Consider the following 12,164-nt stretch of genomic DNA (forward strand, 5'->3'; position numbering starts at 1 on the left):
ACAAGTTAGAACTGAAGATTAAGGTTCCAGCCCCACAAGAATTGCAGGACATCTAGATCAGAAAAGTCTTCTCTCTATAGTTGCCCAATGCTATGGAACATTTTCTTTTGCAACACCTCCCAAACTATTTTATTTTGTTGGGCTTTAGATTGTGAAGCAGGCTTTTGTGGGTTTATTTTATGGTGTCACAATGTTTTATAGCAGGGGTCCCCTATCCCCAGTCTGTAGACTAGCACCAGCATGCCAAAACCCAGGCTGTGCAAACAAGTGAAGCCCCATCAGCTGGATGTAGGCAGCATGTGAAACCACACCCCCTCCGGTCCATGGAAAAACCTCTCTCCATGGAACCAGTCCCTGGTGCCCAAAAGGTTCGGGGCTGCTGTTTTACAGTATATTTTTATGATGTACTGTAAACTGACCAAAGTTGTGGACTTGATTGGAATTGAGTTTCCAAATGAATGCATGCATAAAGGCTGCATAAAGGCATAACATAAGTAGAGATGCTCACTCAGTAACTGGAGAGAATAAAATGGTTACTTTCAATCATGACTCACAAAGCAAAAAGTATAAAGGCACTGGGCTGAATCAATTTCTCATTAGTAGCCCTTCATTTATTTCCTAAACAGTGAATCAGAAATGTCCTTAATTTTAATTTACAATGGACAAGAAGGATTTATGGGCAGTAGTAGGATTATTCTCATAATATTAGCACATTCTGAAAGGCACTAGGACCAGTGGTAGGTTTCAAAGTTTTTTACTACTGGTTCTATGGGTATGGCTTGGTGGGCGTGGCATGGATTGCTGGGAGTGGCTTGTTGGGCGGGTCAGGGGAAGGATAGTGTAAAATCTCCATTCCACCCCAATCCAGGGGAAAGTTACTGCAAAATTCCCATTTCCTCCTGATCATCTGGGACTCGGGAGGCAGAGAATAGATGGGGGTGGGGCCAGTCAGAATTTTTACTACCAGTTCTCCGAACTACTCAAAATTTCCGCTACCGGTTCTCCAGAATTGGTCAGAACCTGCTGAAACCCACCTCTGACTAGGACTATAGAATGTTCCACACCAGGACAGGACCTTATAATAAAAACAGGTAAAATCCCCTTTATGAGAAAACTCAGAGCACTGTAAGACAGACCCTTCATTACTGTTAACAGAGACAGATTCACTATAGCCACCCAGAATTTGATGTGCTACTATATTTTAAATAAAAAAAATTAAATATCAGTTGCATTGAAAATGGTTGATTCAATTCTCTAGCTCTTGAGTTCCTGATAACCCACTCCTTTCTGGGGGTTTCCCAACCTTGGAAAGCACCAGATCTGGCCTATATCTAGCCAGAAATATATTTGAGACCTTACACCTAGGTCTTTTAGGGCCATGATGTTGAGTCATTCCATGTTTGCTTATATTATAATTAAGCTTTGGTGGTGGTGGGGAGCTCCCACTAGTACAACGAGAGATGGTGAGTCAGTAGATGAGAGATCATTTTTCAAACCTACCATCCAAGTTCACAGCCCTGAAAACCCAGTTAAGAAAAAGGCCTATGTTACATTTTTAATTTGTTTTTACAGCCAGGTTTTGCATTTTTTTTCCCACCTCTACAGAACATTGATGTCTTCACATGAATGTAATATATTCCTGGTGTCATGAAAATGCCAGGCAGCTCAGTGGATAACCTCTCCCACCAATGACCCTCAAATGATCAGGTAGCAAGAAGGGCAGAGGACGAAATCTATGCTCATTCCTGCCTTTCTTATGTGTCATCTGCTTCTTTCTGGGCTGCTTCTCATCGCAAACCTGTTGCAGCATGTACAATGGAGCCCAGTCTTAAAATAACACAGAGTACAGGTCACTTTATTTCCCATTACAGAATTAGAAGACAGCTGCAAGCCTCATTGACAGATCAGAGCTTCTCCAGAGTTCAGGGCTGCTTGAGTTCAGACTTTCCTTTCTTTGCCATGTGAAAGTTGCCATGTGACAGGAAAAAGGGAGGGAAGGAAAAGCCACTTTTGCTGTCAGCTACCCCTCAAACCTCTTAATCCAGCCTAAGGTCTACCTGTCTGCAATTATATAAAGAATGCCCTTAAAAGGCAGGCTGTGTGAGACATTGTCTGAGACTGAGGAATGCTCTCAAATGATGACCGAGTCATCTGGGACAAAATACCTCAACCTGGAATATGTTGAACCATTTGCCTGTGGTGTGTATGCGAGTTTAGGTTTTTTTGCAATTGTTTCAGGTTGTTCCCAGGATTCATATTCCTGGATATAAGGTGGTCTAAAAGACAAGTGGTATAAGGACTGGCTAGGTGGCTCAGTGACTAGGACGCTGAGCTTGTTGATCAGAAAGGTCGGCAGTTCGGCGGTTCGAATCCCTAGTACAGGTCTCCTGCGTGAGCAGGGGGTTGGACCAGATGACCTCCAAGGTCCCTTCCAACTCTGCTACTTGGTTGGTTGGTTGTGCAGGGGTTTGGACTAGAAGACCTTAGAAGACGTAGACTTAGAATAACTTTATTATCACTTTGAATGTACACTAATCGGCATACATTAAAATGAAATTTTGTTGCATACAGCTCTCAAAGGGTCAATACCTCCAATATACACTACGATAAACATATCAAAAATATAAATAAATAAATAAATAAATAAATAAATAAATAAGTAAATAAATAAATAAATAATAAATAAATAAATAAATAAATAAATAAATAAATAAATATGCATATACCAACATAAGAGCTGTGGTGGCACAGTGGTTAGAGTGAAGTACTGCAGGCTATTTCTGCTGAGTACCGGCTGCCATCAATTTGGCAGTTCTGATCTCACCAGGCTCAAGGTTGACTCCGCCTTCCAGCACCACACCAGCCTCCTCGCTGTCGGAATCAGCTACTAACTGCACAGGCCACTGACGGGCCACAACAACTTTTACTGTTTTAATGATTTTAACTCTTTTCTAGGAAAGAAAGAAAAAATACGTATTTTAGCATTCCTCTGTCAGCTATTTAAAATGCACTCCAGCATTGGCATCGTCATCAGCCATTCAGTTGTGTCCGACCCTTGGCCACTCTATGGATCAGCACTCTCCATTCCCCTCTCTCTTGCATTGCCTCCTTCAGATCTACTGTGATCAACCTGGTGTCATCCTCTATAGTGCCCAGCCAACGGTCTCTTGCCCTTTTTCTGCTGATCACCCGCAACGTGATTGATTGTAAAACTTTTCTGAAAATATTATTTTTGTGATATGTATGGAGTTCAAAAGTCTTTGTTTTCTTTCCCTGTCCTTTCACATCTTCCCCTCAGAAAATAGTAGCAATGAGCTGGATGCAGGTAATCAGAGACTATAGCGGTGAAGAATTTATATTTTATTTATTTTAATTTATGAAATGTATTTGTTGCCCATCTCATATCCAACTCCAAAGATGATATTTACATGAACAAAAAACAACAAAAAAAAAGAGAGCAAAAAACAAACTACACACACAGGCACACAGAAACACACACAAATTGCAAAAAAAAAACCCTCTCGGTGCTCCCGCAAATACCTCCCTCCAAATCTTAATATTCTCTATTACATTTTAAGGATATCCAATGCCATTCACATTCAGAGTGGCAAAAGTGGGGTATTCCCCAATTTCTTCTCTCTATGTTTGTGTAATTGTATGTGGGAATGACTTTGGGGGACAGGAGGAAGGGCTGCAGACTAAACAATGGTGAAACACGAGGTAGCAGTCTGCAGAAGGAATGGGAGGTGTCTCAGAAAGAACCTAATTTCTTGGGTGTGGTGAGAGAGATGTAATTTCAGACTGCTGTAACCTTACAATAAAGCTAGTACTTCTGTGTATATTTCTTGTCTGGATTACCTTGCAAGGTTGAAAGTCAATCAGAGGTGGAATTCAGCAGATTCTGACCAGTTCTGAAGAACCGGTAGTGGAAATTTTGAGTAGTTCGGAGAACCGGGTAAATACCACCTCGGACTGGCCCTGCCCCCATCTATTCTCTGCCTCCCGAGTCCCAGCTGAGCGGGAGGAAATGGGGATTTTGCAGTAACCTTCCCTTGGAGTGGGGTGGGAATGGAGATTTTACAGTATCCTTCCTCTGCCACACCCACCAAGCCACACCCACAGAACCGGTAGTAAAAAAATTTTGAATCCCACCACTGAAGTTAATGATTAGATGGAACCAAAGTCATGGTCTTATGTTGGACTAGTGGAACACCGTGACTATATTTAGATCAGATCTAGAAAAGCAAAACCATTGAGAATATGATGCATCACTTGACAGAATTAGGGCTTCCTGACTCTGGGACAGCTTAGTTTTGCTGATGGACCTTCTCCATAAGCTGTGCTTTTTCCAAGCAAAGTGAAGGAGAAATTGTTCTCTCCTTTGCTGCAAGGCCTTTCGGAGTTAATGAGCACGCATGACTCCAGGCCCAGTGCCCATTTCAACACGTGGTTTCAATAAGCCGTCCTGGGAGCAACAATAGCTTCTTATGCAAGGAACATATGGCTCACTTCAACGCAAGGAAATGGCAGGTGGAATGGGAAGAGAGAGATGCTGAAGGGTGTGGTGTGAGAAGAAGAGAGAAAGGAGATAATTTTTTTTCTTTCCTTCCCATACATTACATAACCCTATAGAAAAATACATTATTTTTAATTGCTCTTTAAACTTTCAATGAATCCCATTAGGCAGGTCAAAGTCAAAGAACTGGAACCATGAGCCAACTTCAGGCCTTTAAACTAGGACTCTGGGAAGCCCTAGTCAGAATCAATTATTGCTGAAGCAACAAAAACAGTAAAAGACTTGCATATCCACCTACCAGAAACTCAAGAGGGTGAAGTCAGCATGTGAATTAATTTATCTGGATAAAAACTGTCCCTTTAGACTATAACTCCAATCCCTCATGATCAAAGAAGCATCAGCTAATTTCTAAACAATCCTACTTATTGTTTTCTTAGACTGCAGTGATTCCACTGTCACCTGGCCAAGAATGATAGTGACAATATAACATTATTTCACATTTTGTGCCCCAATCAGGCACTAGTTTTCCCTCCTAATTTCTGGTACATTGTTACTCGCTCTCTTCATGAAGTCGGATAATCTTATACATCTGATAAATGAATGAATACAATTTCTTTTTAATAGGGTAAGAAAAAAATCTCAGAATCTCAGCTAATGGAGCCTTCAGAGAGAGAGAGGGAGAGGCCTTCAGGCTTTACTTCATTGTTGAATTAAAAAGTTGTAAATTGACAAAAAGTTGCAGTGGCATAAACTTTGCTGTCCCTGTTGCCAAGCCTTATCTTGCCTTCATTGCTTCTGATTTAACCCAGTGTAGTCATCTGTCTATCTTCCTCTAGATCACCTGATATTCCTTCTTAGTCATGGATGACAAAGACTTAAAGATATTGTCTATCTCAAGAATGCCTTTGAATTTACTCAGAAGAAGCAGGGAAAGTATCATTTGAATTTAGGCGCAATAAGGAGACTTGAGGGATGCGGTGGCTCAATGGCTAAGATGCCGAGCTTGTCGATCAGACGGTCGGCAGTTCAGCGATTCGAATCCCTAGTGCCGCGTAACAGAGTGAGATCCCATTACTTGTCCCAGCTTCTGCCAACCTGGCAGTTCGAAAGCATGTAAAAAATGCAAGTAGAAAAATAGGGACCACCTTTGGTGGGAAGGTAACAGCATTCTGTGCGCCTTCAGCATTTAGTCATGCCGGCCACGGAGACGTCTTTGGACACCGCTGGCTCTTTGGCTTAGAAATGGAGATGAGCACCACCCCCTAGAGTCGGGAACAACTATCACGCACGTGTGGGGGGAACCTTTACCTTTACCTTTAAGGAGTCTTGAAGCTTGTCTCATTGTCTAGAGAGAAGACAAATACGGTGTCATGGGGACCCAGCAGAAAAAGTTGTTGCCAGGACATGTTTGAGCAATATAAATAAGGTCACATTTTTCTTTGATAGTTATGAGAAAGAGACCAGCATTACTCTGTCTAGGTTGATTGCAATAGCTATTTATCACTGGCAGAACTTCTACCTTCATGTCTAAAAATCTGAAGTATGAAAAGTTTGCAATATCGCTTTAGGATAGTCAACTCTGAGGAAAACATGATATCTTCCACTTAATAGTTTATAATAGTGGAATGTGCATTGTGCACTCCATGTGCACAGTTTCATCTGGTGCCCAGAATGTAATTTAAGACTTCAAGGGAGGAAGGGGATTTTCAGACCGTTGTAAACATCAGTCCCAGCAAATAGCTCTGCATGGCTCTTAAGCATCTTAGTGTCAACATTCTCCTTCCTTGTTGGTTTTTTTATTTATTTCCATGATAGGAAAAATCACACATTCTCCTAGAAGCACGAAGCCGAAAACACCAGCCTGAAGATGACGAATGAGACTTCGTCGAAACGTCGCCAAGACACTTCCAATTTTACGCAGGAGAAAACCTGGATAACCAAAGACCTACATATATATATATATACATACATGCAAAAAATTAAAATCTCAAGTGTTTTCCCGCGTCATGTTAAATAAGTTAGTTAAAATGTTTAAAATCCTGGTTAAAATCCTAGCTTAAAATCTTCCAAACTTAAGAAGATATATATATATATATAGGTTTAGTATCGAAGCAACCTGGTCTACCCAAACATATTTTCTTTGTAAATATAAATTTAATACAAAATAGTTTGTCATGAAAGCGACTGCCTGATGACTCCTGGATTGGAGCTGAAAAGTGAAAGGAAGCAGTATGCTTCTTCCCATATTTGGGTAGACCAGGTTGCTTCGATACTAAACCCATTTAATCTCCCCTGGTACAAGCTGACAAAGTGAGGAAAACCTGTGGTTTAGTGGTTAATACATCTGCCTAATATGCAAGCAAGCCCAGGTTCAAATCCCAGAAGAGTATGACTAGCTGATGAGAGCTAAATAGCTTGAAATAGATCTATACTAGTCTCACTTTATTTCTTTGTCAGTAAATATAAATTATATATATATATATAAAATAATTCTCCAACTTTTGCAATGCAATTCATCAGTGCATATATAAATGCATGTGTGAATGTTTACAAAATTACAAATACTCAGAAACATACTTTAGAAATATATTCTAAACAAGGCCCAGCCGCCTTGTTTAGGGTGACCTGCTCCCTCCTCCATCTGGGAGCACGGGAAGACCCCTTGCAAGGGCGTGCTGAGGATTTTGCGTATTATCTGCACGATAAAATCGCTGAGATTCGGGACGGCTTGGACTCTGACTGGGTGGGTTCAGGCGATGTGTCTGAGGCGGGTCTTGAGAATGTCATCTGGGAGGAATTCGATCCTGTGACTCCCGAGGACGTGGACAGGATGCTGGGGAGATTGAATGCAACCACATGTTTATTGGACCCGTGTTCCTCCTGGCTGGTGCTGGCTACCCGGGAGGTTACACGAGGCTGGCTCCAGAGGATTATTAACGCTTCTCTGAGTGAGGGTGTCTTACCTCCCGCCTTGAAACAGGCGGTGGTGAGGCCCCTCCTCAAGAAGCCCTCTCTGGATCCAGCTGTTTTGGCAAACTACCGTCCTGTCTCCAATCTTCGCTTCGTGGCGAAGGTTGTCGAGAGTGTGGTTGCGCGACAGCTCCCACAGTACCTGGATGAAGCTGTCTATCTGGATCCGTTCCAGTCCGGCTTCAGGCCTGGGTACAGCACGGAAACGGCATTGGTCACGTTGGTTGATGATCTCTGGAGGGCTCGGGACAGGGGATGTTCCTCTGTCCTGGTCCTATTAGATCTCTCAGCGGCTTTTGATACCATCGACCATGGTATCATGCTGCGCCGGCTGGAGGGGTTGGGAGTGGGAGGCACCGTCCTACAGTGGTTCTCCTCTTATCTCTCCGACCGGTTGCAGTCCGTGTTGGCTGGGGGGCAGAGGTCGACCTCGAGGCACCTTGTTTGTGGGGTGCCGCAAGGGTCGGTCCTCTCGCCTCTCCTGTTCAACATTTATGTGAAGCCGCTGGGTGAGATCATCCGTGGATTTGGGTTGTGATGCCATCTGTACTCTGATGATACTCAGCTGTACATCTCCACCCCAGACCACCCCAACGATGCCCTTGAAGTGATGTCCCGGTGCCTGGAGGCTATGCGGGTCTGGATGGGGAGGAACAGGCTTTGACTCAACCCTTCCAAGACTGAGTCGCTGTGGATGCCGGCGTCCCGATATAGGCAGCTGGTGCCATCTCTGGCTATTGGGGGCGAGTCATTGGCCCCCACAGAGAGGGCTCGCAACTTGGGCATCCTCCTGGATGCACGGCTGTCTTTAGAAGAGCATATAACAGCCATGGCCAGGGGGGCTTTCTATCAGGTTCGTCTGATACGCCAGTTGCGTCCCTTTCTGGATCAGGACTCCCTATGCACGGTCACTCATGCCCTTGTCACCTCTCACCTGGACTACTGCAATGCTCTCTACATGGGGCTCCCCTTGAGGAGCACTCAGAAGCTCCATCTGGTCCAGAATGCGGCTGCACGGGTAATTATGGGGGCGACATGGCGCTCCCATGTGACACCTTGCCTGCGCGAGCTGCACTGGCTTCCGGTGGTCTTCTGGTGTGCTTCAAGGTATTGGTTCTCACCTTTAAAGCGCTCCATGGCTTAGGGCCTGGTTATTTACGAGACCACCTTCTGCCACCGATAACCTCCCACCGGCCAACTTGGTCCCACAGAGAGGACCTCCTTAGGGTGCCGTCAGTCAAGCAATGTCGACTGACAACCCCCAGGGAGAGAGCCTTCTCTGTGGAGGCACCCGCCCTCTGGAACGAGCTACCCCCAGGAATACGATTAATCCCAGCAAGCTGGGCTGGCTTAAAATTTTAATGGGTTATTTTAAGGGTAATGGGTTTTAATTTTTGGGAAGCCAATTCGATTTAATTCTGCTTTTAAATTATTTTAAATTTTATATTGTATGTATTTTAATTTTGGCTGTTCACCGCCCTGAGTTCTTCGGGAGAAGGGCGGTATACAAATTTAAATAATAAATAAATAAATAAATAAATAAATATGTTAGGAAAATTATATCCAAAAATCAGGTACAGTAGATAAAACTGCAAACAAAAATACTTGTATTGGGAGAAATGTGCCTACAAAACAGGACAAATTTTAAACTTTTGTTTAAAAAAAATAGTCTGCCACACTAGACAAAGAAAAAAAAATTAACTTTCATCAAGAATTGATGAAACTGACCCATCCACCTTTTCAATTCCATGACTACCACTCAGTAATAATTTCTACAGAATAGAAGACCCTAAGAGTAGAACTCCCTAAGTTTTACTGCCTAGGGTTGATGCACAAATTCAATACTGGCTTGAGTTCATCCGTCTCCCAATTCTGCAGTTTGGGAGGTTGAGTAGCTAATGTAAACCCTCTTCAAATTTTCAGTAGAATATTTTGTGTGAAGCAAAAGAAATAATAAAGGTGGTAAGAATGACAGTTAAAGAAAAGGGGTATAAACCATGATGGGAACTTTTTTCCCAAGCTGAGGACAATAACCACCTTTTGAGAATATGGATCCATAATTAAAAAGTGTACAAAGCCAAGATGAAAACTGTATCTGAGTTAACTGTAAATATTAAACAATGAGGATGAAGGTTCATTCTCCGAGCTTGTGGGTTGGCTTCCAAACATTTCATTACCAGGCTAGGTAACATCGTCAGTGGAGTTTAGGGGGTGTCAGCATTCCTCTGTTTATAAGGGCTTCAGGTATGGGTGTGTCAAGTGAGGATCTTGAAACATGGATTTGGAGTATACTTTACTGACAGTAAGAGTGTTCTGTTAGGATTAGAAAACTCCTTCTGGAAAACTCCCAGAAATGGGCCCATTTCCAGACTTCTGCAACTTCCGGGAGGCCTGTTTTTCGCCCTCCCAGAGCTTCGGCGCAGGCTCTGAACTTACCTGGATCCAAAACGGGCCGCATGGAGTCTCCTTGGAGGGGCATGGCGGAGTGGGCAGGGCCAGCCAGTCCTTGCAACTACTGGTTCAGTGTACTAGATTAGCATCCGGTTCGCCCAAACCAGTCTGAACCAGCTGAACCCCACCCCTGCTTGTAGGAAATCTAGTCTAATCCCACACCAAGCAGACCCTACACCATTTTTGACAGATGGCAGTCCAGTCTCTTCTTGAAACTTTCAGTGATGAAGCTCCCACAGGTTCTGAAGGCAAGCTGTTCTATTGGTTGATTGCTCTCACTGTCAGAAATTTTTTCCTTATTTCCAGGTTGAAATCCATTAATCCTTGTCTGGCCTTCAGGTGCTTTGGAAAATAGCTTGACCCCTTTCTTTCTGTGGCAGCCCCTCAAATATTGGAACACTGCTATCATGTCTCCTCTGGTCCTTCTTTTCACTAGACTAGCCATGCCCAGTTCCTGTAACTGCTCTTCATAAGTTTTAGTCTCCAGTCCCCTAATCATCTTTGTTGCTCTTTTCTGCACTCTTTCTAGAGTCTCAACATCTAGACAGATGTTCTGAACCTCTTACTCCACCCATTATCCAGTCACAAGCTATGCTGCCTCTTATCTGATCATTTTCTTGGCAGCATCTTTTTGTCCTGTCGCCAAGGGTCTTTCCCACATACCATCACACTCCTTAATAGAGTACTTGGAGAAGCAAGATGCTCTGAAATCTAAGACTACCCATTAAAGTTTGAAATAAAAAAAAATCTGCATGGGATTACTGTGGTGAAGATTCCAGGGCTGTCAGATTTATGATGAATTAGATTCTTCAATTTATCACTAGAAAATCCATGATTATGAAGCAACCGAAGGGGCAGAAGCAGCAGCTCAGGAAGTGGCCAGTCTCTCCTGCCTACTCATAGTTTCTAACACAAAAACATCAGTTAAGTGAAACAATCAAGCAACTTATAATTAAGCAGTGCTCAAGAATTGGCTTCCATGTGTTTAATATCTCTCCTACCATAATTAAACCAAATGTTTAACTGAGAGAAAATGAACCACAGAGGCTGCCTTAAGTGATTCATCCAGAGTCAAATCAAGCACTGTGTTATTAGCCGAACCAGGAAAAAAAGGGGGGTTGCCTTGAAGTAACAGAGCAATGACAAAAACCTACTGAGCAGTCCTGGTAATTAGCGGTAGAAATGGAAGTGGACGAAGAAAATAAGCAACAAAATGTTTTAGAATTGCACATTCATGTAGACAATCAAAGAGACATGCCCTTCTCCACATAATGTGCTTTGGAAGAAGGGCCAAAACAAGATTTTTATTTTTTGGTTTTGCCGGGGGGTGGGTGGGTTTTATGAAATCCCTACCTAAATATGCATTCTTTTCTTGCTTTCTTCAGTCCTGTAAACAGGGGTCAAAAACTAGTCAAATCCTGCTTTCTGAAAACACCCTGTGGAACTGCTTCCCATTCAGCACTGCAAATCCCTCTGTGCGTCCCCCCCACTCCCCCACCGGGCAGGACATCCTTCTGCTGGCTCTTGTGGAGGTTGCAGCTGAGCTGCCAATATGAAGCTGGGGTGATGGTACACACATATATTGCTCTCATTCCGTTTGGGAAACTTTCCTCAGACGCTGAAATGCATATGGGCAACCATCCCGTAGTTGAACTTTTTTTTTTCCCCTAAGCACTAAAATATTTTCACTTCCCAAACTCTGGACTGGCCTCACCCCTGCCTGGGAAGAAATGACATCCTGTTTGTCCTGTTGCTGAAGCAACCAGCTCTTTTTGTTCCTACCTCTTTCTCAAAGCTTACTTCATGGTTTGAGACTTTTTTTTTTCTTCTGACTGCTCATTCCCAGCTCTGACCTTATTCCTGACAGCCATCCTTGACAAAGACAATTCCAAAAAATGAGATGGGGGGTTCCACCATCTCTCTCTCTCTCTCTCTCTCTCTCTCTCTCTCTCTCTCTCTCTCTCTCTCTCTCTCTCTCTCTCTCTCTCTAAAGCAGCTTATCTGGGAAGGAAAATCCCTGGGCTGGCCATCTCTTCAACTTCTCCTTAATGTCGGCCTTGCTGTCATCACATCCACCAATCTGCCAGCATCCTATCCCTGATTTGTCCTTTTTTTTCTGAAAACAGAGAGAAAACTTGTATGGAAGAGTAAGCAAAGCATGCTGCACCAGAGCAAGTCTGAAATAAGCACGACCAATAAATAAGGAGAGTGTACTTATAAGGTTATT

At 43.2% G+C, this 12,164-nt stretch overlaps 1 protein-coding gene across 1 annotated transcript in view; it reads right to left on the reverse strand.

Moving 5' to 3' along the window:
• The window catches only part of SYNPO (synaptopodin), a 131,527-nt gene extending 121,562 nt beyond the window's left edge, over positions 1–9,965 (reverse strand). The window contains exon 1 of the mRNA XM_070934389.1: positions 9,923–9,965. Coding sequence (XP_070790490.1) covers positions 9,923–9,965 — 43 coding nt within the window. The remainder of the gene's footprint in view (positions 1–9,922) is intronic.
• Between the last annotated feature and the right edge of the window lie 2,199 nt (positions 9,966–12,164).

Source organism: Pituophis catenifer, unplaced genomic scaffold, assembly GCF_029215685.1.
Source record: "Pituophis catenifer annectens isolate HBS135680 unplaced genomic scaffold, rPitCat1.0.hap2 SCAF_2, whole genome shotgun sequence".
In the NCBI taxonomy this organism is placed as follows: domain Eukaryota; kingdom Metazoa; phylum Chordata; class Lepidosauria; order Squamata; family Colubridae; genus Pituophis; species Pituophis catenifer.